Genomic DNA, 27,388 nt, shown 5'->3' with positions numbered 1-27,388 from the left:
AAAAGATGATGCTTTATTGCTGAAAAAGAAAGGAAAGGAGCAGGCTGACATGCTTCAAGCCATTCACAGAAAGGCACACAGGAACCTTTTGGGGAAGGAGGAGACTTTTCCGAAAGGACGGGTTCCACCTTAACCAGAGTGGAACCAGGCTGCTGACGCTAACTTTTAAAAAGCAGATAGAGCAGCTTTTAAACTAGAACAAAGGGGAAAACCAACAGTCACTCAGCAGTGCCTGGTTTGGAGGAATGTATCCTTGAAGGATACTAATGAAACAGGAGAGTTAGAGCATCCCACCAGAGAGGTTCCAATAAAAGCAAATGTAGTCCATGTGTCTTTAAGTAAAGAATCACTTGTGCTAAAGAATTCCATATTATCCCTATCACCTGAAAAGCAGGTTGTTAACACAAACAAAAACACACTGAAATGTCTGTATGCTAATGCCAAAGGTCTAAGAAGTAAGATTGGGAGAGTGTATATGAGTAATTGATGAGATACACATAATTGGCATCTCAGAGACTTGGTGGAAGGAGGATAACCAATGGGATAGTGCTATATCAGGGTACAAATTATATCACAATGACTGGGAGAATCAACTTGGTGGGGGTGAGGCACTTTATGTCCGGGAGGGTATAGAGTCCAACAGGAAAAAAATTATACAAGAGACTAAATGCTCAGTAGAATCTATATGGATAGAAATCCAATGTGTGTTGGGTAAGAGTATAGTGATACCGTGTTTCCCCGATAGTAAGACACCCCTGATAGTAAGACGTAGTGGGAATTTTAGGGGGGTCGGCTAATGTAAGACATCCCCCGAAAGTAAGACGTAGTGTTCAAAAAAAAAAAAAAATTTTTTTAAATACCTGTCGGAGGGCCGCGTGGGTCCAGGCGGCCGGCGGCGGGAGCCGGGTGGTCGCGTGTTAAATCTAGGCCGCGGGCGGGTGGACGCGCGTTAGTTCGAGACGGCCGGCGGGCGGCGGGTGGTCGCGTGTTACATCTAGGCCGGGTCGCACAGGCGCGCATTCATTCACTGCCGGTGGGGGCTGCCTCGGCAGCCCCCACCGGCAGTGAATGAATGCGCGCACAGGCCCACAGCGCCTGTGCGACCCCTGCGATTCGGCGCTGGGGGCTGCCGGTGGGGGCTGCTTTCGGCGCTCAAGGCAGTCACATGCTGTGACGTCACGGCATGTGACTGCCTTGAGCGCAGTCATTCACTGCCGGTGGGGGCTGCCGGGGGCTGCCGAGGCAGCCCCCACCGGCAGTGAATGAATGCGCGCCTGTGCGACCCGGCCTAGATGTAACACGCGACCGCCCGCCGGCCGTCTCGAACTAACACGCGTCCACCCGCGCCCCCCCCCCGGGAACAAGCGCCCACCCGCCCGCGGCCTAGATTTAACACGCGACCACCCGGCTCCCGCCGCCGGCCGCCTGGACCCACGCGGCCCTCCGACAGGTATTTAAAAAATTTTATTTTTTTTTGAACACTACGTCTTACTTTCGGGGGATGTCTTACAGGTTTTTTCCAATATAAGACATACCCTGAAAGTAAGACATAGTGGGACTTTTTGGGGTAAAAAGAAAGTAAGACGCTGTCTTACTTTCGGGGAAACACGGTAGGAGTATACTACCGTCCACCTGGCCAAAATGGTCAGACAGATGATGAAATGCTAAGAGAAATCAGGGAAGCTAACCAATTTGGCAGTGCAGTAATAATGGGAGATTTCAATTACCAAAAACAACAAGTGCAGAAATCTTTATCAGATCCGAAATTTATTAGACATTCAGACACAGTTCATATGGCAACTCCACTGTAAATTTTTACGTATAATTCTGAGCGTCCGTGTCGGGGGACACGACACCATGAAATCACGAATCTTTTTTGGACTTTGGATTGAAAGTGCAGATCCAGCCCGTGTGGTGTTCAGATTTCAATTACCCCAATATTGACTGGGTAAATGTAACATCAGGACATGCTAGAGACATAAAGTTCCTGGATGAAATAAATGACTGCTTCATGGAGCAATTGGTTCAGGAACCAGTGAGAGAAGGAGCTATTTTAGATTTAATTCTTAGTGGAACACAGGATTTGGTAAGAGAGGTAACTGTGGTGGGGTCACTTGGCAATAGTGATCATAACATGTTCAAATTTGAACTAATGACTGGAAGGGGGACAATATGTAAATCTACAGCTCTAACACTAAATTTCAAAAGGGAAACTTTGATAAAATGAAGAAAATAGCTTGAAAAAAACTGAAAGATGCAGCTGCAAAGGGTAAAAGTATACAACAGGCGTGGACATTGTTTAAAAATACAATCTTAGAAGCACAGTCCAGATGTATTCCACGCATTAAGAAAGGTACAAGAAAGGCAAAATGATTACCGTCATGGTTAAAAGGTGAGGTGAAAGAGGCTATTTTAGCCAAAAAAAAATCCTTTAAAAATTTGAAGAATCTGAGGAAAATAGGAAAAAGCATATTTTAAAATATCCATGCAAGTGCACTGTTAAGTTAGATGGGAATAGTTATACATTCACAGAGCCAGTAGGTCTTAGGGATCTCCTAGCAGGAAAATGATCGGCCTATATGATTAGAAGAATATTGACAATGCATTTTTCCTTGACTAATGTTTTCTCTCTAATCTGTTCAAATGTCTTGAGACTCACTTGAATTTCCTTAAGTATAATAATGACTGAATTGTATGCTTAATGTAAGGTTGAAAAAAAATTTCCTGTTTCTTATTAAGGACTCAGTCATTATGAGATTTCTTAAATGTTTTGTTTATTGTAAACATTTTGAAAAAGTAATAAATAAAGAATTAAAAAAAAATAAAGCATAAGCATTGTCAAGTTAAGTGTAAAACATTGATAAGGCAGGCTAAGAGAGAATTTGAAATGAAGTTGGCTGTAGAGGCAAAAACTCATAATAAAAACTTTTAAAAATATATCTGAAGCAAGAAACCTGTGAGGGAGTCGGTTGGACCGTTAGATGACCGAGGGGTTAAAGGGACTCTTAGGAAAGATAAGGCCATTGCAGAAAGACTAAATGAATTCTTTGCTTCTGTGTTTACTAATGAGGATGTTGGGATGATACCGGTACTGGAGATGGTTTTCAAGGGTGATGAATCAGATGAACTGAACCAAATTACTGTGAACCTAGAAGATGTAGTAGGACAGATTGACAAATTAAAGAATAGCAAATCACCTGAACCCCAAGGTTCGGAAGGAACTCAAAAATGAAATTTCAGATCTATTAGTTAAAATTTGTAACCTATCATTAGAATCATCCATTGTATTTGAAAACTGGAGGGTTGCCAATGTAACCCCAATATTTAAAAAGGGCACCAGGGGCGATCCAGGAAACTATAGACCAGTGAGCCTGACTTAAGAACCGGGAAAAATAATGGAAACTATTCTAAAGATCAAAGTCACATAGAGCATATAGAAAGACATATGGTTTAATGGAACACAGTCATCATGGATTTATATACCCAAGGGAATTCTTGCCTCACATATTTGCTACATTTTTTGAAGGGATTAATAAACAAGTGGATAAAGGTGAACCGGTAGATGTAGTGTATTTGGATTTTTAGAAGGTGTTTGACAAAGTTCCTCTGGAGAGGCTTCTAACAAAATTAAAAAGTCATGGGATAGGAGGCGATGGCCTTTTATGGATTACTAACTGATTAAAAGGCAGGAAACAGAGAGTAGGATTAAATGGTCAATTTTCTCTGTGGAAAAGGGTAAACGGAGTGCCTCAGGGATCTGCACTTGGACTGGTGCTTTTCAATATATTTATAAATGATCTGGAAAGGAATACAATGAGTGAGGTAATCACATTTGCAGATGATACAAAATAATTAAGAGTAGTTAAATCGCAAGCGGATTGTGATAAATTGCAGAAGGAGAGACTGGAATATTGGGCATCCAAATGGCAGATGAAGTTCAATGTGGACAAGTGCAAGGTGTTGCATAAAGGGAAAAATAGCCCATGCTGTAGTTACACGATGTTAGGTTCCATATTAGGAGTTACCACCCAGGAAAAAGATCTAGGCATTATTGTGGATAATATATTGAAGTCATCGGCTCAGTGTGCTGTGGCCATCAAAAAAGCAAACAGAATGTTAGGAATTATTAGGAAGGGAATGGTGAATAAAACGGAAAATGTCATAATGCCTCTATCACTCCATGGTGAGACCGCAGCTTGAGTGCTGTGTACAATTCGGGTCACCGCATCTCAAAAAAAGATATAATTGAACTGGAGAAGGTACAGAGAAGGGCAATCAAAATGATAAAGGGGGATGGAACAGTTCCCCTATGAGGAAAGGCTAAAGAGGTTAGGTCTGTTCAGTTTGGAGAAGAGATAGCTGAGGGGGTGATATGGTAGGGGTCTTTAAAATCATGAGAGGTCTTGAACGTGTAGATGTGAATTGGTTATTTACTCTTTTGGATAATAGGGCTAGGGGTCACTCCATGAAGTTAACAAGTAGCACAATTAAACTCTGGAATTTGTTGCCAAAGGATGTGGTTAATGTAGCTGAGTTTAAAAAAGGTTTGGATAAGTTCTTGAAGGAGAAGTCCATTAACTGCTATTAATCAAGTTGACTTAGGGAATAGCCATTGCTATTACTGGCATCAGTAGCATGGGATCTACTTAGTGTTTGGGTACTTGCATGGTACGTATAGCCTGGATTGGCCACTGTTGGAAACAGGATCCTGGGCTTGATGGACACTTGGTCTGACCCAGGATGGCAATTTCTTATATTCCTGTGTTCAGGCAGCAGATATGTCATTTGAGGACAACACTACTAGGGTTAGCAGACAGATGTGGTCTGGATGCACAGGCAGCTCCAGGGCACTTCGTTCTCTCTATGAAGAAATCAGAGATATTTATTTATCTATCTATTTATTTAAATATTTATTTAAAGGCATTTATTACGTGCCCTTCCTACATTCAGTGCGGGGAACAATATGAACATAAACAATCAAAAGAATAAGAGAAACATGACAATACATAGATCACCCAAGAGGGAAGGGAATAACATAATTCTTCTTAACAGTACATAGATTATCTGAAAGGGGGGAGATATTGATCCTTTAACCAAGCATGAACATACCATTCCAGGCTATGACAAGCTTTTCAGTACCTTGCATTTTCTTGCCACTGGCTCACTCCATTCTGACGATTAAGCTCTTTCCATGGCCCAGACACACCCGTGACCCATTCAGGATGTACCAGTTACACCAGGCACTGTGTGGGCGGTGGGACTCCAGATCATGACACTGTCCCACCAGCGGAAGCACCATATACTACCTTAGATGTAGTAGCAGACCAGTGTGCAACAGAACTGATTGCGAGGCCTATGTGATGGTGGGATGCAGGGCTATACACCAGGAGATGAAATGCATGATCTGGATCTTGAGGCTGTATCCCCTCTAATGCTTGCTGGTTCTCTTCTGCTGTCTGCTGTGGCAGTCCTCTCTGTGGACCCTCTGTTTCCATCTGCTGATGAGCATATGGAAAAAAAAAATTGAACAAACATGAGTTTTTACAGCAGCCAGAAATCAGTCATTACATTAGTGTAGCAATAAATATAGCATTAGCATAACTTGCAAAAAGAGAGTGCAAAAGTAATTTGAGGGTTGTTTAACCAAAAATTGGCCATTATGGTCATTTTTGTTTTACACTTCTCCTAGAGCCCCAGGCTCTAGTTTTATCTCCTGTTTCCCCTTTCTGTCAGCTAATTGCATTTATGCTTTTTATATTTGTAAGTTATGCCATTGCTATATTTATTGTTACACTAATTTTGTGACAGTGTTCTGACAGTTGTAAATATTCATTTTTTATATATAATTCCTAATAAACTGTCTGTTAGTAACACTATGATGTTTTTGTATGTTTGTAGGATTCTGTTTCTCTTCCTCTAAATCCCCTATTTTGTTTCCCCAGCCATATGCTTGATATTGATATGCCTCTTGTTTGCTGAGGATGCTTCTGCTATAAAAGTCTAGATCTAGGATGCAAATGAAGATTAAGGGGTAACCTGCATGGAGCAGCAGTTATTACCCTTGACAGAAAGCATGGGGGCAACCTGCACAGCATAGCAATTACTACATTAACAAAATAAAATATACTTAAATTAAACAAATACATAAATAAAGCTTGCTGGGCAGACTGGATGAGTCCTTTTCTGGCCTCTGTTGGAAACAGGATGCTGGGCTTGATGGACCCTTGGTCTGACCCAGCATGGCAATTTCTTATGTTCTTATCTTTAAAGTACTGCTTAACCTCACTTTGGGCAAACCACTGTGTCCCTAAACCTTGGAAACTGCCAGAACTATGAAGCCAGATCATCCACCCCAGAGGTGGCTGCCAGTATGTGTTTGGCATGACATAAAGTGTTGGAGCTGTATTTAATCATATTTTTGAATTAGTAGTAGTAATGAATCGTCTGCCTCTGTGAATCTAGATGCTAGCTTTTTTTTTTTTTTTACCTCTTTGCAGCTTTTGATTTATTTTCATTGTTGAATAGCAATCAGCAAAACTCAACCCTTTTGGCAAATATTCAAATTTTGGGCAGTATGAATGATGCAATCCAGAATCGCTGTCCTCTTGCCTGTTTGTCAACATTTGTGGAAATTGTCATTAGGTCTTGATGACAACAAGATGGTGGTGTAATATCTGATCAGAAAATTGGTGCTTCAGTGTCATCATTGCTCCTGACTTCTTGCTTTGGGCATTGCATATGTATAGGATCAGGTGGAAGAGTTCCCACCATGCTGGGTGGGGTGTCAGTTTAGTGGTGGCTTAAGTGAAACATTGCTCTTCACCAGCAAGGTTTCAGTAGTCTGGAAGAGAGCCTTCCACTCCCAGCCCATTCAAATCGGAATGTAGAAGCAGTGATTTACATGCAACTTCAGAGAAAAGTTATTTCCTCTGAACCATTCCCACCAATGCATTGTTCTTTTCCTCTCCAACAGGCCGATTCAGTAAAGTCTGCGGGAGAGCGGACGAACGCCCGCTCTCCCGGCTCACGCACCGGCGAGGGCGATGCAGTATTCAAATTAGGTGACGTAGTAGAAACGGGGAAAAGGAGGCGCTAGGGACACTAGCGCGTCCCTAGCGCCTCCTTTTTGACAGGAGCGGCGGCTGTCAGCGGGTTTGACAGCCGACGCTCAATTTTGCCGGCGTCTGTTCTCGAGCCCACTGACAGCCACGGGCTCGGAAACCGGACGCCAGCAAAATTGAGCATCCGGATTTCGGCCTGACAGCCACGGGCCGAATTCAAAATTGTTTTTTTTTTTTACTTTTTTTACTCTTCGGGACCTCCAACTTAATATCGCCATGATATTAAGTCGGAGGGTGCACAGAAAAGCAGTTTTTACTGCTTTTCTAGCAGTTTTTACTGCTTTTCTGTGCACTTTCCCGGTGCCAGAAGAAATTAGCGCCGACCTCTGGGTCGGCGCTAATTTCTGAAAGTAAAACGTGCGGCTTGGCTGCACATTTTGCTTTCTGAATCGTGCGCGCATATCTGATAGGGCCATCAACATGCATTTGCATCTTGCGGGCGCTATTAGCTGCCGCGGGTTGGACGCGCGTTTTCCTCCCCTTACTGAATAAGGGGTAAGGGAAAACGCGCGTCCAATAGCAGGCTAACAGTGCGCTCCGTTGGAGCGCACTGTACTGTATCGGCCTGCAAGTAATGTTGTTGTCTGACTGGCATGTCTTGTAAGATCTCATTGTCTCAGTCAGAAGTATGCTCTAAGATCATTTGGGGTTAGATTCTAAGACTGTGTAGATAAGATAGGGGTCAGTTTTCAAATGGTTTAAGAGGTCTAATTTTGGGAGTTGGGCAACTAAATCAGCCCCTTTGAAAACTGATTAGGCTGAGCACCTATGTTTAATTGCTTAAAATGTGGGTGGCTACCAGAGAGGAAGGAGGAAAAAAAGTTAGCTGCTTAGCATTTATTTTCAGTACTAGGCAGCTAAATCTAGGAGAATCAGTTGCAGATCTAAATTTAGGTGACTTAGCCTAAAATTGAAGCCCCCAAGTTTGTCTTAAAATCTATCTATGCTGGGAGCGAGCGGCGAAGGTCTGCTAAGATTGTTGGGTGTTATGTGTGGAACCTTTGCTGTACATTTCTTTTTTTTGTGCATGCCTGGTGAGCTCAGAGCTATAGCCGCCAGGTATTTGTAGTTTTTATTTAAAAAATGTAAATAGATTTAAACATAAAATCTGTCTATGCTTAGGAACAGCTTTTTTTTTTTTTAAACTGCCCTCATTTACAGTACAATAGCGTTACAAATGGTGGACAACTTTGTTAGGTTTTCAGTTCTGAAAATGTATTTCTGCCCTGCAGTTTCCTTGAAATGATGGAATCTCGTAATCGAGGGCCTGCTTCCCCGATAGCAGCTAATGGACAGAGCCCTTCCTCAGGCTCCCAGTCTCCCATCATCCCTCCCAGCTCGACATCGACTGAGAGCTCCAGTCCTGGGACACCACAGCAGCCCCCTCAGCATGTTGCAGCTGGCACAGCAGCATGCCCTTCGCCTCCACCCTCTGTGTCACCAGGAACTGCAGCAGAGGTACCCGCCTTACTTGCATCGCCCCTGCAGGTGCCCTCGCCACCACTTCCTGCTGCAGCAGCTCCTCAGCAGAGGCGCAGTATCATCTCGCGGATTTTTGGCTCTTCCACCCCAGAGGCGACGACTCCTAAACCAGGTACCAGAAAATCGAGCGTGTTTTTGGACTATTTTATTTAAAACTGTCAGTTATAGAAATTTTACACAATATTTGGACAGTAGAAAACAAGCTATTTATTTATTTATTTAGTTAGTTTATGGACATTCTGCTTTTTAACAGGAATGGCCTCAAGGTGGATTACAACACACTTTTAAAAACAGACAGTACAGTTAACTATTCAGCTAGAACAGAATTCACAGTTGGCATAGCATTATGCCAACTGTGCAGGGGAGAAGAAAAGAGGGTTCACACTCACAAAGCGGGGAGTAGCTGGCTTGTTACGGCGGTTACTACCCCAAACCAAATGTGCCTGATACTTCACTTTCGATGCATATCCAGCATAGCTCTCTGCTTCAACGGCAGGGGAGAAGAAAAACTGATACTTCACGCATATCCAGCATAGCTCTCTGCTTCAACGGCAGGGGAGAAGAAAAACAACCAATAAGGGCTGTATAACATAGTCTGGGAAAAAACAAATGAGCATGGGTGTAACTTGCTTATTGCGGTGGTTACTAGGGATGTGAATCGTTTTTTGACGATTTAAAATATCGTCCGATATATTTTAAATCGTCAAAAATCGTTAGGGCCACGATACAATACCAATTCCCCCGATTTATCGTCAAAAAATCGTAAATCGGGGGAAGGGGGAGGGCAGGAAAACCGGCACACTAAAACCCCCTAAAACCCACCCCCGACCCTTTAAATTAAATCCCCCACCCTCCCGAACCCCCCCCAAATGCATTAAATTACCTGGGAGTCCTCCGTAGCGGCGGTCCGTGGCTAAATCGGGGGAAGGGGGAGAGCACGAAAACCGGCACACTAGATCGTGAGGTCTTCAGCCGGCGCCATTTTTCAAAATGGCCACCGCAAAATGGCGGCGGCCATAGACGAAAACGATTCGACGCAAGAGGTCGTTCCGGACCCCCGCTGGACTTTTGGCAAGTCTTGTGGGGGTCAGGAGGCCCCCCCAAGCTGGCCAAAAGTTCCTGGGGGTCCAGCGGGGGTCAAGGAGCGATTTCCTGCCGCGAATCGTTTTCCATACGGAAAATGGCGCCGGCCATACGCGTATGGCCGGCACCATTGTCCGTACGGAAAATGGCACCGGCAGGAGATCGACTGCAGGAGGTCGTTCAGCGAGGTCCGGAAATCTCGCGAGGGTTCAGCGAGGTCCGGAAATCTCGCGAGGGTTCCGGATCTCGCTGAACGACCTCCTGCAGTCGATCTCCTGCCGGCGCCATTTTCCGTACGGAAAACGATTCGCGGAAGGAAATCGCTCCTTGACCCCCGCTGGACCCCCAGGAACTTTTGGCCAGCTTGGGGGGGCCTCCTGACCCCCACAAGACTTGCCAAAAGTCCAGCGGGGGTCCGGAACGACCTCTTGCGTCGAATCGTTTTCGTCTATGGCCGCCGCCATTTTGAAAAATGGCGCCGGCTGAAGACCTCACGATCTAGTGTGCCGGTTTTCGTGCTCTCCCCCTTCCCCCGATTTAGCCACGGACCGCCGCTACGGAGGACTCCCAGGTAATTTAATGCATTTGGGGGGGGTTCGGGAGGGTGGGGGATTTAATTTAAAGGGTCGGGGGTGGGTTTTAGGGGGTTTTAGTGTGCCGCTGGACCACCAGGTAATTTAAGGCATTTGGGGGGGGGATTTAATTTAAAGGGTCGGGGGTGGGTTTTAGGGGGTTTTAGTGTGCCGGCTCACGATTTTAACGATTATGACGATACTTTACACACACAAACGGCAACAATACGATTCCCTCCCCCTCCCAGCTGAAATCGATCGTTAAGACGATCGAGGACACGATTCACATCTCTAGCGGTTACTACCCCCACTACCCCTAACTAATCAAGCTAGATATTTCACTTGGATGCAGCTCCATCACTGCTCTCTACATTAATGGTGGGGGAGGAAGGGAAATAGAACCAAGAGCTAAGAGAAACAGATAAGTATGAGAGAAAAAATGTGTGAAGCTTGCTGGGCAGACTGGATGGGCCGTTTGGTCTTCTTCTGCCGTCATTTCTATGTTTCTATGTTTCTATTAGCAAGCCAATGGTGTGTAATTTATGGCCATATTCAAGTTAGGTCGGCAGGAAAGGCCTGGGCAAACTACCTAAGAGCGTTTTCTTTCTGAAAGTGAGATAGCGGGGCTCATGGCATAGGTTTAGTGGTATCTTGTTCCACATTTTTGGTGTGTAGCAGCTAAAGGGTCAAAGTCTATTACAGGACAGTTTGGTAGAAGTCAGAAGAGGGGAGGAAAGAAGAGCCATTTAGGAGGCTCAGAGTTCTCTTCTTGGGGTGTAAGTGAAAAGAAGTTGAGATGAGTGTTCTGGGGCCTGTTCCTTCATGTACTCGAAGATGAAGCAGAGAGTTTTGAACTTTCTGCTGGGAGCCAGTGTAATTGATGTAGTATTGATTTTATATGGTCCACTGCTTTGGCTTCTACCTGTACTCTGGAGGTGCTTCATACTGTATTGTGAGATGCTGATTCTGCTAGTGATTGGATCACAGTGGCAAGATTGTTTTTATCAAGGTAGTTGCACAGTTGGCAGATTTGGTGAAGATGCATGAATGAGGTTCTTGCTACTTTGGTGATGTGAGTTTCCATGCTGAGGTTCTGATTGAGTTGAATCTCCTAGGCTTCATACCTAGTCCCTGGGATGCAATAGAGTATCTAACAGGGTAGATAGCAATTGTAAGGGATGATGACCTTGAGGGCTGATCCAGAGAGGTTCTGATTTGGAGGGGTTCGATTTGAGTTTATGGTTGCTAAGCCATTGGGCTACTGCTGCAAGACAATTATTGAGATTATCAAAGGAGGAGGTGTGAACAGATCCATTTTTGATGCAGAATTGAATGTCATCCAAAACAAGGTGGCATTCAGTATTGAAGAACTGAATGAGGTCACAGATTGTGTGAATGTAGATGTTGAAAAGGATTGAGGAGAGATTGAACCCTAGGGCACTCCACACATGAGATCTCTGGGTTTAAAGGGATTGTTGGCCCAAGTAGCAGATTGTGTTCTGTTAGATAGAAATGACTCAAACCATGTCATAAAGACACGGTTGGTCAAGACAGCGAGTTCTCCTGAGGCAGAGAGCAGTAACGTACGCTCTCGAAATGCTACCAGCATCGGGTGATGTTTGTATTCCTTGCTTTAAAATGTTATTTGTGATACATGAAATTAAAATTATAAACATTGAAAGTATTTTATTTGCAATAGAAAATTTAACAAAAATTTTTTTTATAAAAGTACTGTGTTCCATCTTACAAATTCCTATGATAGGGTTTCCCGACAGCAGTGTCAGCTGTCGAGGTGTAATGTCTGAGGAATTGTGTTTTAACTGATTGTTTGAAGGCTTTGATGCTTTTGTTTCGGCAACTCTATTAAATAGCTATAGTGTGCCTAGAGTGTGTGTTGTGAGTAGTTCAAACCATTTATGGGTAGTGTCTTTGATGCCAGTGTTTCTTAAGTGCCGAATCAGGAGTTGGTGATCAACAGTGTCAAAGGCAGTAGAAAGATCTAATAAGACAAAGAGAGAGTTGCCACCTAGGTCAACATAAAGGTGGATACTTTTTGAGATGGCAAATAGGACAGATTCGTTTCAATGACCTTTTCTGAAGCTGGATTGGGGGCTGTGTAGGATGCTGCATTCCTCAAGGAAGTTGAGGAGTTTGAGTTAAACCACCTTTTTCACTAACTTGGATGGAAGGAAAGGTTGTACACTGGGTGATAGTTGTTAGTTATTTTCTGATCCAAGCAAGGTGTCTTCAGAATAGATTTTTTGAATGAGTGAGGAAGGGAGCCTTGAGTTTTTAGTATGGCATTTATTATAGTTGTTAGACAGGAAGCTTGGTTGTGTTTCAAATTTCTGATGAATTTGGTGGGATAGGATCTAATGGGCTCACAGACTGACTGATTCTTTGGAGGATCGTCTCCACCTCTTGTACTGAAGTCAGGTAGTGAATACTATCAAGGAGGAATTGCATTGGTTTGTCCTTGGTTTGGTTGGAGGGGGGGGGGGGGGGGAGGGGGAGCATGTAATATCCTTGCCAAGGTGAGAAGGAGGACCCAATAATTTGGATCATCTCCATGTAACATTGAGTGAAGTCTTCTGTTGTGTGATCCTCTGTAGTAGTAGAGGTTGATTGGGGTTCAGGTTTACAGTTTCCGCACAAGCTCCAAACATTTACTGGGATGATTTGTGGCTAGTTTGATTTGCTTGTAAATTTAATCTCTCTTGCTTGTCTAATGGCTAATTTGTGTTTTTTGGAATGTTCTTTGCAGAGATGAAGGTTGGCTTTTTTTTTTTTTTGTATCTCCAAGTCTGTTCAGTTGATAGAATTGTTTGAGGAGATGATGACCTTCATGGAACCATGGAGTGTTTCTGGGGAGGGGTGGGGGATTCTGATGGGATTGTTTGAGAGGGGCTAGAGCCTCAATGGCTGAAGAGAATTAATTTCCTTCAATTGCTGAACTAGGGGTTCGGATTGGTCCGTGATGGTAATAGTTGCTGGTATGTTCAGGAAGGTTTCACTAATAACTGTGTGTAAGTTTTTGGAGGGAGGTTTGAGTATGGGAATAAGAGGGATTTTTTTAGGAATTGAAATGGTGGCCCTGATTAATTTCTGTAGTTGGGGACCACTAGAATTGTGTTGGGATCAAGCTTAATGTTTGAAGAATGGAAAATTAGATAAAGAGAGGGTCAATGCTTGTGTGCGGGAGCCTTGATTTGCTGCACGAGACCAAAATTATCCGTATTGTGCGGGAAGGTAGCGACATAATCTTTGAGGAGGGCCTCTGCATAGTAATTGAAGTCTCCTGGGACCAAGAGGTTGGGGATAGTGGATAATTTGAGTAAAGCAACAGGGTGATTCTGTGGGAGGGGGAGGGGTGGTTGTTAAGGATGAGTTTTGGGCCCTTGTCCCTTGAAATGTATTTACTTAGGCAGTTAGTTTAAAAGTAACTAAATCAAGGGCCAGTGCTTTTTTTTTTTTTTTTTTTTTAAATGATAGCAACTCATCCTACATGGCCCATGAGTTGGGGTATATGATGAATTAGGTAGCCAGGTGGGCATAGTTGGGTTAGAGAAACAGTGTCACCCATAAGGCAAAGAATATGGAGCTTGAATACTTTAATGAGGTTCAGGATATTGTGGGATTTGCTGTTTGCGGAGTGTGAATTGAGAAGGCCAAGCTGATGAGGAGAGACGATATGAGTGGATTGGGTGGAAATCATGGATTGCAATAAGAGAGAGTGAAGAAGCCTTACACAGGATTGTTTGGGTGGTTAAGGATACTCTCCCAGGACAAGCAGTATGGTAGTCCTCACAGATGGGTGACATCAACAGATGAAGCCCTGTCACGGAATACTTTTGTCAAAGTTTCTAGAACTTTGACTGGCACACTGAGCATGCCCAGCATGCCACTAACCCTGTGGACACACGGGGTCACCCTTCAGTCTCTTTTTTTCCTCACAACAGTTGCCTTGCGGTTTAGGAGCTCTGTGAGAAATTTCTTCATGGAAAAATTTGAAGTCCATCTTCGCTATTTCACCCTCACCGCTCCATTCCCTCCGACGCTCAGTAAGTATATTTCCTGCGATTTGCGGTTGGTTCCCAGCGGCATACCCCTCGGTGCCAGACGGTCACCGACCACGCACCACTTTTTTTTGACATGGCGACTGGGTTTAGAAAGTGCCCCAAGTGTCCGAGGACTATGTTCATAACTGACCTGCACAATGTCTGAGTTTTGTGCCTAGGGCCTTCACACAATGTCTGTCGCTGCCCAAGTTGCACACAAATGCCCCCCACAGGCCGGCATGCTCGACTGGAAAAAATGGAGCATTTGTTTGCTTCAAAATGCTCTGCTCCATCGACTCCGGTACATAGTACACCGACCCGAGGAGGTCCATCTACCTCGGCGACATCCCGCCAGGAAGACCGTGGAGCGGGTGACAGTCTGTCACCGACCCATTCAAAGACATCAGCGTCATCGTGCTTGGTGCTGGAGAAAGACCGGACCGAGCACCATGGGAAACACTGGCACCGACGTGCATCCTCGCCTGGTGCCGGCACCAATACCGCAGCAGCATCGACTTCCACCGAGCCTTCTGCGAAGAGGGCCCGGGGAGAGGAGCCCCCCATCCTCCTCTAGACCTGGGATCCCAAGGTGTTCCCCACCGATATCGGTGCTGGGTACTGAGCCTCCACAGACTCCTCTGGAGGCTGAGGTCTTTAAGATCATGAGAGGTCTTTAAGATCATGAGAGGTCTTGAACGAGTAGATGTGAATCGGTTATTTACACTTTCGGATAATAGAAGGGCTAGTGGGCATTCCATGAAGTTAGCAAGTAGCACATTTAAGACTAATCGAAGAAAGTTCTTTTTCACTCAACGCACAATTAAGCTCTGGAATTTGTTGCCAGAGAATGTGGTTAGTGCAGTTAGTGTAGCTGGAGTCAAAAAAGGTTTGGATAAGTTCTTGGAGGAGAAGTCCATTAACTGCTATTAATCAAGTTTACTTAGGGAATAGCCATTGCTATTAATGCATCAGTAGCATGGGATCTTCTTGGTGATTGGGTAATTGCTAGGTTCTTGTGGCCTGTTTGGCCTCTGTTGGAAACAGGATGCTGGGCTTGATGGACCCTTGGCCTGACCCAGCATGGCAATTTCTTATGTTCTTATAGAAAGTAATTTTCCTAGTAGCCATTACATCCGCTCACAGGGTCAGTGAGTTGCAGGCTCTTGTAACCTACTTGCCCTTTACAAGGTTCCTCCATGACCAGGTGGTTCTCCGCACTCACCCTAAATTCCTTCCTAAGGTGGTAACTGACTTCCACTTAAACCAGTCTATTGTCTTGCCCACTTTCTTTCCAAGGCCTCACACTCACCCGGGTGAGCGAGCTCTGCACACCTTCGACTGTAAGCGTGTGCTTGCATTTTACTTAGACTGCACCGCAGTCCACAGGAAGTCCACCCAACTCTTTGTTTCTTTTGACAAAAACAAACTTGGAGTTGCGGTGGGCAAGCAGACTCTCTCCAACTGGTTGGCAGACTGCATTTCATTTTGCTACCGGCAAGCAGGCCTTCCACTTCAGGGGCGTGTAAAGGCGCACTCAGGCAGGGCCATGGCAACGTCAGTAGCACACTACCGTTCAGTACAGATTGCCGATATCTGCAGGGCTGCGACTTGGAGCTCTCTCCATACCTTCGCAGCCCACTACTGTCTCGACAAGGCTGGTCGGCAAGACATAGTCTTTGGCCAGTCTGTCCTACGGAATTTATTCCAGTGTAAAAACCCAACTCTTCCTACCTCAGCCTGCTGTGAATTTCAGGCTGCCTCTTGGTTGCCAACAACACCCCAGTTGTTGTGCCTGTTGCACGTTTTGGGTGCTCGTTGAACTGCTATATTCTATGGCAGTCTGTAGCTAGCTATTCACCCATCTGTGAGGACTACCATCCTGCTTGTCCTGGGAGAAAGCAGAGTTGATTACCTGTAACAGGTGTTCTCCCAGGACAGCAGGATGTTAGTCAATAGAAATATTCCATAGTTCTTAGATAATGTGAATTGAAAGGCTACTTACAGTTGTTGAAAGGGTTGCTAGGGGGAAGGATAATTGATGCAAAAACAATTAGATAAAGTTGTGAAGTTGCTCCAAAGTTGTGCACGAAAGGGCATGCCTTTCGGTGCTGAGACCTGCCTATGGTCAGCCCCTGTGGGCTGCCCTCTTCCTCTGATGTCAGTGGTTGAGGTGGAGCTAGGGAAGCCCAACTCCAGTTGTGATGGAGCCGGCCTCAGGGCAATTTGGTACCTGGAGAGAAGAGAGGAGGGAGTGTGGATGGAGTCTTCCTTCTCGCTCTCCTTGCTGCTGCAGATTGGGTGACTGGGTAACCTCTGCTTCGGCCCATGTGGTACCCCTCAGTGGGGGTGGGACTAGAGAGGCTGTGTTCCCGCCTTGGTGGGGATGGCCTCAGGATGATTCGGTATCTGCAGGGGGAGGCGAGAAAAAGCTCTTGGGGGGCATGGATGGGGTCCCTCTCCTCACTCTCCTTTCTGCATGGCTGGATGACCTCTCAGCATCTGGAGCCCTGGATTCAAATTGGTATACTGTTAAAAACAAAAATTGCTTCTAATAGTCGGTCTAGTCCCAAGTATGGGTTTGTTTCCAATATCTGCTTTAAGATAAATGCAGAGAACATCTTTTCTTAGCATTCCAGAACTGGAAATACCAGAGCTGTGTGGGTGGGTCTTAGTCCTGTAATATTTGGGGGTGCTGCAAGGGAGGACTGAGGTATATTAGAGTGTGCAGTACGGGCTTCAGTATTATAGTAGCAGGGTGATGCAAGTCAGGACTCTGGTACATTTGCAGGACTGTATGTAGGATCCCAGTACTGCATTATTCGGATTTGTGCAAGTCAGGACTGAGGTATATTACCAGAGCTGTGTGTGGGGGGCTTCTAGTACAGCTTTATTGAGGGAGTACTGACGGTCAGGATGGAGGTGCACTAGCAGATCTGGACAGGAGTGGCGCAGGATGTTTTAGATTCACGTACAAGGTTTGCATAAACTTAACATGACCTTTTTTCATACAACAGTGCTCTGGTGACAGTCCCTTACTTTTATGAGCACTATACTAGAATAACTTCGAGATTTTCAAAAAGGGAATTACAAGAGGGTACATTGAGGGTTTATTGTTTTGCATTGTTAGGTTCTTACTACTGTAAAGACTTGGAGAAGTCATTATGGTGAAACTCAGATGAAGTAAACCAAACTCATACATAGGAAACCCAATTTTCAATAGCCTGTAAATCACCAAATGCCTGCTTAAGTGGAATCGTGGAAATCTATGCTAGTGTTTTATAAATTTTGGCGAGAGCCACACAGTTTATAAAATAGCATGTATTTCTACCCTGAAAGTACATGTGCATGTTTCAGTTCAAATGTATATTTGTATTACAGGCGAATTCACACTTTTCTAACTATTATATAAAATTCTGTGTATATATTTTACACACATAATAATTGTAACGTAATATATAATAACCCCAGGTTATACATGCAGGCCTGTATTTTATCAAGAATGCACATACTCCTCCTCTTAAATACTTTCTTGTGGTATACTTGCAAACACCATTTTGCTGACATCGCCACCAGTTTATCCAGAACCTTCAGCACTTCACCCTGACCCCCCCCCCCCCCCCACACCCCACACCTCTACCCAAAAGCTGTAGACAAGACAAGTGCAGTTTCACTTCCATTACTCAGTTACCAGGTATCAAAGTGTACCAACAAGTTCAGTAATGAATGCATCTGTGTACCTATGCTGCTTCAAAATAGCAACTTCTGCACGTACTTCCAACCCCTGCCTCGAAAGGCTCCTTCCCCCGCCCCCCGTTCACGTTTATGCACAACACTGCAGTATGCGCATACTTGCAATGTTTTCAAATAGCATATGCATGAATGCACGTTACTTAGGTGCATATATACCAATTTAACATACGCAAAGCTTTTGAAAATTAACCCCTATGGATGGATGTCTGTACAATAAATGCATTAACCTAAAATCCCTAGTTATGAAAACATTTTATAATGGCCTAGCTCACACTTCAAACATAGGAGCTTCCGCTCTCAAGAATTTATTTCATAAGCGAATTGCACGAAAATCTTCTGAAAGCTTCAGCATAGTCCTTTCTCAAGTTGTCTCTAGCATTGCTGCAGGAAGATGCTGTGTTAGGAGCAGTGGGAATTTCACCAGAAAACAGGTAAAATGTGAGCAGTGACAGTACAAGGTCCTCTATTTTAATCTCAGCCCTGCTCTGCAAAGGCCATCTGTAAAAATGAGGAGCATAGTAACATGCATAGTAACATACATAGTAGCATTGCAGAAAAGGACCAATGGTCCATCCAGTCTGCCCAGCAAGTAACTGCCACTCTGTACAGGTTATTCCCATATTTTTCTTAAGGGTAGTAACTCACTCTTTGCAGTTATCCCCAAACCTTATGATACCCATAAAAATGTCAGTTAACATTTTTTACTGGGTGATGATCTTTCTTGAAAATTCATCACATTGCTTGACGTGCTTTGCTTATGGACTTGGCCATAGAAGCAGTCCTGTGCTTTTTCCCTTATGTCTGTGTATGATTACCCCAGACTATAGAAATTGGGACCCTCTTGTTTGTTGTCTGAATCTAATTCCCCTTTTCCCCTGCTGTTAAAGCAACTGAAACATTGTTCCCCACATTTAAAGCATCAAGGCTTATTGGTTAAGGGGAGTAATACCCATGTTTTCTGCTAAGACTAGTAATCAGCAAGTTACCCCCATGCATGCTTTCTTCAATTCCTTTAGGATTTGGCTGAAGAAGCAGTCCTGTCCTTTTTCCCTTATGTTTGTGTATCAGTATTCCAGACTGTAGAAGTTGGGGCCCTCAGTTGTCTGAAACCAATTCCTCTTTTCCCCCTTGCTATCCAAGTAGGGAGCATCTGTTAAGGGTAATAACTGCTGCACAACCAAGTTTCCCCCCTTCATGTTATCTATTTCTGTTCTCTAGCCATCTAAGCAGGGTGCAATGTTGCATTAAAAGCATCAAGACCTATTGGTTAAGAATAGTAATCCTATGTCTTCTGTTAAGGGTAGAAACCACCACAGTAGCAAGTTACCCCCCCTGCACGCTTTTCTCATTTCCGTCCTCTAACCTTTAGAGATCCACAGTGTTTATCCCATGCCCCTTTGAATTTTTTGACTGTTTTTGTCTTCTCCCCTCCTCCTCCAGAAGGGCATTCCAGGCATTCACCACCCTTTCCGTGAAGAAATATTTCCTGACATTGGTTCTGAGTCGCCCCCCCTGGAGTTTCATTTCGTGACCCCTATCCTATTGTTTTCTTTCCAGTGGAAAAGTTTCAAAGTTCATGCATCATTAAAACCTTTCAGGTATCTGAAGGTCTGTATCCATATCTCTCCTGCACCTCCTCTCGTCCAGGGTATACCTATATTTAGATTCTTCAATCTCTCCTTATAGGTCTTCCAATACAGACCCTACACCATTTTGGTTGCCCTTCTCTGGACCGCCTCTGTCATGTCTCTGTCCTTCTTGAGATAAGGTCTGCAGAACTGAGCCTGAAAATGCATCTTCATTTGCCAATTACTAGAATTTGTGTTCATGGTTTTAGCTCTAGACGGCTGTGCTGTAGAAATGCAATGACTCATTTGACGCCAAACATAAGATGGTAATAAATATTGGCCACTGATCACCAGAGCTGGATTTTAAACTTGCAATTAAAGAGCTGGAAAAATTTGTATCCTTGTCCAAGCCTACATTCCCAGTCTAAGAATATTTTATGTACAAGAATCATCACATCTGACCCCAGGGGAGTTCCCCCTATGTCTGTAGCCTTTTGTCAGCATGGAGTTCCTGAGGGGGTTCTCATGTGTCCCAGGATTTTCCATTTCCACTTTGTGCACTCTACAGTGTTTCTTTCACTCCTTTTATTGCCTCAGCTGTTGAGAAGAATAATTTAGACCATATTGATAAAAAAAATAAACTTTGCTTTGGATCTTTGATCTAATGGAGGGCTGCAGTCACATTTTCATCCTTTGTGGTCAGGATTTAAAGTTACAGCATAACTACTTAATCCTCCTGGAACTATGAAATTTTCCTTTAACTTTGTAAATAAAGAGATTAATTCCCATCCACCAAATGGGAAAACTCTTGTGGGAGTTGGTTTGAATATCTGAAAACCACTGCAAAACGTTGAACCATGGTGCCTTAGTTATCAGTCTCTGAGCTCCCTACACTGTGCCACTGATGGTAGCTTTCTGTCTTCTTCCTCTGCAGAAGATGCTGCTCCCACCAACACCTTAACTAAAGTACAGAACGTGGAGGATTTTGTTCCAGATGACAATCTGGACAGTAGCTTCTTGGAGGACCCAACCCCTCAGAAAGGCAAGAAGAAGGCAGAATGCCAAGAGCGGCCAGGCAGTGACAGGTAAAGTGATGTGCAATCATATGCAGGATTACCCTGCTGCTGCTGCTAAAGAACTTAGCTATCTCGTAATTTTAGCAGATGTTTTAATTCCCTTCATTTGGTTTCTGTTTCTCTGTGCTAAAGTCATCCCTTTTCCTGTTAGCAATGTCTTCCATCTTCTGTTTGGGATTTTTTTTTTTTTACCTTGTTTTAACCCTTATTTTATTCTAAACTCCAGGTGTTCAATAATTTACTGTGTAGAATATACATTACGTTAGTGTTTGTTAATCTGGTCCTTCGGTATCTCCCTAGCCAGTCTGGTTTTCAGGATATCCACATTGAATAAGCATGAACTGTTTCACGGTTCCTTTTATTTAGATGAGACAGAACTAGAAGTGCTTAGTGGTAATGTTGTACAGCCTTCAGTGGAGAAAGAGAGAGATGCTTGGGTGTCCTATAGAATCACTTTCTTATTTTTTGGATGTTGCTTCTTTTAGATTCTTGGTCCATGTCTCTCTCCTTTAGGATACCACAGCTCCTGAGCCATATAGTGGGGAAGTAAGCGAGTTATTTTGTCTTCCCTTTAATCGTTTGAGCTGTGGTTGCTGGCCCATGGTCTCAGCTTGGGTTCTGCCCCATTTAACATGGCTGTAAACGGTGCTGGAGCAGGTGCTGATTGTGCTAAAAGTCCAAGGAAGAGGAAGGTGATTTGATTAAAATATATATAGAAAAGCTCTTAAAATAATGCAGATCTCCATTTGAACTGTTGCATATCATTTAGATGTGGTTCAGCAGTCCGAACTCTGCAAGACCTGTAAGAATCATAGCCATTTGTAGTCTCTTCTTTTTCTTCTCTTAACCATTTTACTTTATAGGATGGTGTGTGATGTCAGTACTACTTCAGTGCCAGTCGCTTTTCCCTACCGCATGAGTAGTGTGAGAAATCCCAGCTCCCATTATCTAGAGGCTAGTTCATTGTTTTGTTGGACAAGTCACACTGGTGGAATACTTGCCTACTAGCCCAGTAAACTTCTGCTATGTTAAATGTCTGGTGAGTGTCCTGTTTGATTTCAGCTCCAAGGTTTTCAGTAGTGATCAGAGGATGGAAATTGAGTAATATTACTCTGGAGTCATAGATGATTATGGCTATGGAAAAAACGGGCAAAGTTATTACTAGTCATTTCACAAATAGTCATATAGAGTTTTAGACCTTTTCAGACATTGATTTAGTAGGGGAAGTTGTTAGAGGTGCAATGCATAGGAATGACTTTCATTCACAAGTTAGATTTTCACTGGCGCATACCTTCCAGCATGTCCACTGCCACTAGTACTCTTCACTGTGATTACTTACTGTCTTTTTCTCTGACTTCATGTAATGTCTTAACAGCAGTTCTTTGAAGATCAAGCCGATACCATAGAAAATAGTATTCTCAATTGCAGTATAGAATCATTAGCTTATCCAGTAACTCCAGAGCTTGGTGCAGTGAGCAGTTCTACAGATTTTATGGGTTTTTGTTGTGCCGTTCCTTGATGGTAATGTGTCCTAACAGATTAAATTTGCAGTGTAGCACTCAATTTGAGAGGGTTAGTTTTAGTCAGGTTGTCATGGGAAAATTATAGGAACTAGAGATGGAGAAATTTCTACGTGCATGCACACAGGCTAACTGTTACATAGAAATGAATGCATATAGTACAGTAAAATTTGGGCTGAGAATCACCTACCCATATAAATTAGCTGGCTCTTTAGACAACATTGTATGAGAAAATGAACCCCAATGCCTGACCTATAATCACTGCTGAAAATCTTCCTGCGAAATAAATACAACCTGTGACCTGTCCCTGACCTCTTGCTGTTGCTCTCCCTAGAATATACATTTACTGCTTCTTAGCAGAGCTACTGTTTAGTGGATCAGTAGGCACATAATCAACTAACTTGATATATTGACCCCCAGGCAATAGGACAAGATTCATTACACTCTGGACCACTAATTGGATATGCCAAACTATTTGTCGAACACATGTAAGAAGACTTGACTGAATCAAAATTGGAACATTATGTAGAGTTAGTTAATGCCCATTATTAGTTTAAATTCTCTTTGATTATTATAGATTTGTTGCTCATAAATAGAAGAATAACCTGTAAGATGTCTTTGTTTCTACTGGTTGAGTCCCCTCTCTTTACTTCTTTGTCCAGTGAAGGGGAGGCGTTGGCAGGAAACCCTATGGTTGCTGGTTTTCAGGATGACCTGGACCCGGATGACAGGATAGCAGGACGATCTTCTTTGTTAACCATACACATTCCAAGCAAAGACATTATGCTGTCCAGTGAGGAAGAAGAGGATCCCAAAGTCGACATCCTAGCAGATGATGTTATTAACTCAGAACAACGAGAAAAATGGTAGGTTGGATGGAAATACAGAAATTGATGCTACTGTCCAAGAAAAGGAATTTTGTGTAGCACTTTCGTATAAACCATATCTCAAAGAGGGGTTGTGAGGTGATGCAATAGCTGTGATGTATCCACCCCAGGCCTATTGAAATAGTAAAGAAAAAAGCAAGAATTATAATTATATGAAGAGTTTAAGATTTAATAATGGACAGAGAGACTATGTAGAAGACAGCAACATGTCTTCCTCTTGATCGCATAGTAAATGTTAGAAGATATGTGGCCAGCCTGTGATTTTTAAAGTTCTATGCTATAACCCCCAGGCTACATTGCTAGCCAGATAAGACAAGACAGGAGTCAATGTGTGAAACAAGCACAAACAATGAATAATCTGACTTTCAAAGACATGAGTCTGCTTTTCTTTTATTTATATTGAAGTGTCTGAAAGGTGGAATATAAATAAATAAATTTATTTATTTAACAGACACACCCATGACTAGTTTGTGAAAACTGACCATTTAATCCTACTCTGTTTCCTGTCTTTTAACCAGCTTGTAATAGGCAAAAGGACATCACCTCCTATCCCATGACTTTTTAGTTTTCTTAGAAGCCTCTCATGTGGGTCTTTGTCAAACGCCTTCTGAAAATCCAAATACACCACATCTACCAGTTCACCTTTGTCCACTTGTTTCTCACAGGACAAGCAGGATGGTTGTCCTCACAAATGGGTGACATCGAGGATGGAGCCCACCACGGAAAACTTCTGTCAAAGTTTAAACAGAACTTTGACTGGCCCCTACTGGGCATGCCCAGCAAGGCACTGACCCTGCAGCCAGCAGGGGTCTCCCTTCAGTCTTCTTTTTTCCGCGCAGCAGTTGCCACGCGGTGAAAGGAGCTCTCTTACCACGTTCCTGACAGGAATTCGGTTTTTTTCTTTCCGAAGAAAATTTGCCCCTCAGGGGTCTCCCTTCGACAAATTTTTGTCACCTCCGCGAAAGCCGGTAAGTTTTTTGCCGATTTTCATCGACTGCCGTCGATTTTGGCCCTAGAGGCCTGTTGGCACTTACCAATCCCGCGGCTAAATTTGGCCCTAGGCCATGGCGACGGGGTTCCGTCGTTGTCCGGATTGCACCCGGACTATGTCAATCACAGATCCCCATCGGGTCTGTGTTCTATGTTTGGGAAGTGAGCATGATGTCCTGACTTGCACTAAATGTGCCCTAATGACACCTAAGGGTCGTAAAGCCAGGATGGAGAAGATGGGGCTCCTCTTCCATGCACCCACCCCAACGCCATCGATAGCATCGACGTCATCGGAACCGGCACCGTCGAAGTTGCACCACCATCGTCAACCCTCCGGTGACCGTCCTCCACCGATGACTTCTCGGCCGTCGACTCCTGTCCCCTCCCCGGATGGGCGAGGAGATCGGAAGGATAAGCATCGCCATCGACGGCACAAGTCTCGGCCCGTCGAGGATCCACAACCATCGACCTCTGAACAGGCCGAGCCACCGACGAAAAAGCCTCGGTCAGACCTGGCACCGTCCACGTCTCGTTCGCAGGCACCGAGGAAACCCTCACCCTCCCGGGGTGCGGGGGCCGTGATCCCACCGGTTACGGTGGTACTTCCGGCCCTGCCTCAGCCTCCCTCTCCCGTCGAGCCGGGTATGGTTACCCCTGGTCTCCGGGCAGAACTGGACCGGCTGGTCCAGGAGGCCATCGAGAATGCGATGCGAAGATTCCAGCCTCCACCGGCACCGCCTCCGGCACCGATTCCGGCACCGCCTCAGGCACCGACCTCAGCACCGACTCTGCCACCGAGGAGGGAACCGACCACCGAGCCTCTAGTGGAAGCGTTGGCACCGATACTAAATCGTATGGAGGCACTCATGCGCGCCCTTCCATCGGTGATTCCAGTAGCACCGACTACACCATCATCTCCGGAAGGACATTCATCGACAGGAGAAACACCGTTCCGGATTCCCCCGTCCGGTGTCGTTCCATCGGTGCCTTCACATACCTTTCCACCGATTTATCCTTCGGCTCCATCGATTCCAAGATCGGCACCGATTCCATCGGTACCCCCGAAGCCCTCGATGCCGTTCACAGTTCCGCTTGCAGCACCGATTCCATCGATGCCTTTGGATCCTCTACCAGGTCCTTCAGGACTGCAAGCCCTACATGATCCTTATGATACCTGGGGTGATGATACATCTTCAGATACAGATTTACCATCCCCACCATCTCCTACAGAGAGTAGAAAACGATCTCCTCCTGAAGATCTCTCCTTTATAAATTTTGTAAAGGAGATGTCAGAAATTGTGCCTTTTCAGCTGCAATCTGAGACCGATGACAGGCACCAAATGATGGAGCTGCTCCAATTTCTGGATGCCCCAAAAATCATCGCTTCCATCCCCATTCACCAGGTATTTCTGGATCTTTTAAAGAAAAACTGGGAATCACCTTCATCTGTGTCACCAGTTAATAAAAAAGCTGACTCAACATACCTCGTTCAGTCAGCACCAGGATTTCAGAAGTCTCAACTGGATCATCGCTCTGTTGTAGTTGAGTCTGCGCAAAAGAAGGCCAAGCGCCTAAAACCACACTCTTCCACTCCCCCTATCAAGGACAACAAATTCCTTGATAGTGTGGGCAGGAAAGTGTATCATGGGGCTATGTTGATATCTCGCATAGCTTCATACCAACTTTATATGACTCAATACAACAGAGCTATCCTTAAACAGATGCAGGACTACGCTGACACATTACCGGACCAATACCAGCCACAGCTTCAAGCCCTCCTTCACAAAGGATTTGAAGCTGGGAAGCACGAGATCAGAACGGCCTACGATATCTTCGATGCTTCCACGAAAGTCTCAGCTACTGCCATCTCAGCCAGACGTTGGGCTTGGTTAAAATCATCCAACCTTCGCCCAGAGGTCCAGGATCGTCTAGCCGATTTACCCTGCTTGGGGGACAATCTGTTCGGAGAACAGATTCAACAGATTGTGGCGGAATTGAAGGATCACCACGAGACGTTGAAACAACTTTCGTCTGTTCCATCTGAGGTATCCTCCAAACCACCACCTAAGAAGGACTCTAAAAAGTCATTCTTTCGGCCACGTCGTTATTACCCTCCGTCGACTAGGCCTCGTCCGGCTCGATCCTCCACCAGACCTCAGCTACGCCAACCTCGGAAACAAAGACCTGCTGTAGCCCCACCTCCCGGGCCTGCGGCAGGCCTTTGACTTCCCGATACGGAGCACATGCCATATCCCACTCCCCCACATCCCTGTAGGGGGTCGTCTGTGCCACTTTTTGCAGCATTGGATACGGATTACCTCAGACCAGTGGGTGCTGGCAATTATCGCACAGGGTTACCACCTCAATTTCATAACTCTTCCGACAGACTCCCCGCCTCTTCAAGCATGGAGTCTATCCAGCCACTTGACTCAATTACAACAGGAAGTATCCCTTCTTTTGCAATCAAATGCTATAGAACCTGTCCCTCCCTCTCAACGAGGCAAGGGATTTTACTCCAGGTACTTCCTAATTCCAAAAAAGTCAGGAGGGCTACGTCCAATTTTGGACCTTCGGGCCCTCAACAAGTACCTTCAAAAAGAAAAGTTCAAGATGGTAACCCTGGGCACGTTACTCCCTCTGCTGCAAAGAGGGGATTGGCTATGCTCCCTCGACCTCAAGGAAGCTTATACCCATATTGCGATAACACAATCCCATCGCAAATATCTGCGGTTTCTAGTAGGCCGCGACCATTATCAATACCGAGTACTACCTTTCGGTCTGGCATCTGCTCCACGAGTCTTCACCAAATGCCTCGTAGTTGTAGCAGCATTCCTCAGGAAGGAAGGTGTCCACGTATACCCCTATCTGGACGATTGGCTAATCAGGGCCTCCACCCCTCAGATTGCCCGGTCCTCCCTACAATTGACAATCAACACACTCCTTTCCTTAGGGTTTCTTGTCAATTACGAGAAATCTTGCTTCGTCCCATCTCAAACCTTATCTTTCATTGGGGCAGACTTGGACACCTTACAGGCAAAGGCCTACCTTCCGCTTCAACGGGTCCAAACTCTCATGTCCCTAGCTCACCAGCTCCAGTCTCAAGATACGGCCACGGCTCGCCAGTTCCTCATTCTCCTAGGACACATGGCATCCTCGGTTCAAGTCACTCCCATGACCCGACTAGCCATGAGAGTAACACAATGGACTCTACGACACCAATGGATTCAAGCTTTTCAGCCTCTGTCCTCCATAGTCACAGTCACACAAGCGCTGCCGCCTAT

The 27,388-nt window shown here is 44.7% G+C and overlaps 1 protein-coding gene across 3 annotated transcripts in view; it reads left to right on the top strand.

The window, feature by feature from the left end:
- The window catches only part of RABL6 (RAB, member RAS oncogene family like 6), a 257,979-nt gene that overhangs the window by 156,747 nt on the left and 73,844 nt on the right, over positions 1 to 27,388 (top strand). For all 3 annotated transcript variants that reach the window (XM_029614010.1, XM_029614011.1, XM_029614013.1), the window contains exons 9-11: positions 8,354 to 8,715; positions 20,569 to 20,719; positions 22,893 to 23,096. In XM_029614010.1, coding sequence (XP_029469870.1) covers positions 8,354 to 8,715; positions 20,569 to 20,719; positions 22,893 to 23,096 — 717 coding nt within the window. The remainder of the gene's footprint in view (positions 1 to 8,353; positions 8,716 to 20,568; positions 20,720 to 22,892; positions 23,097 to 27,388) is intronic.

This window comes from Rhinatrema bivittatum, chromosome 8 (assembly GCF_901001135.1).
Source record: "Rhinatrema bivittatum chromosome 8, aRhiBiv1.1, whole genome shotgun sequence".
Lineage (NCBI taxonomy): Eukaryota > Metazoa > Chordata > Amphibia > Gymnophiona > Rhinatrematidae > Rhinatrema > Rhinatrema bivittatum.
This window is presented reverse-complemented; position numbering and strand designations above follow the sequence as displayed.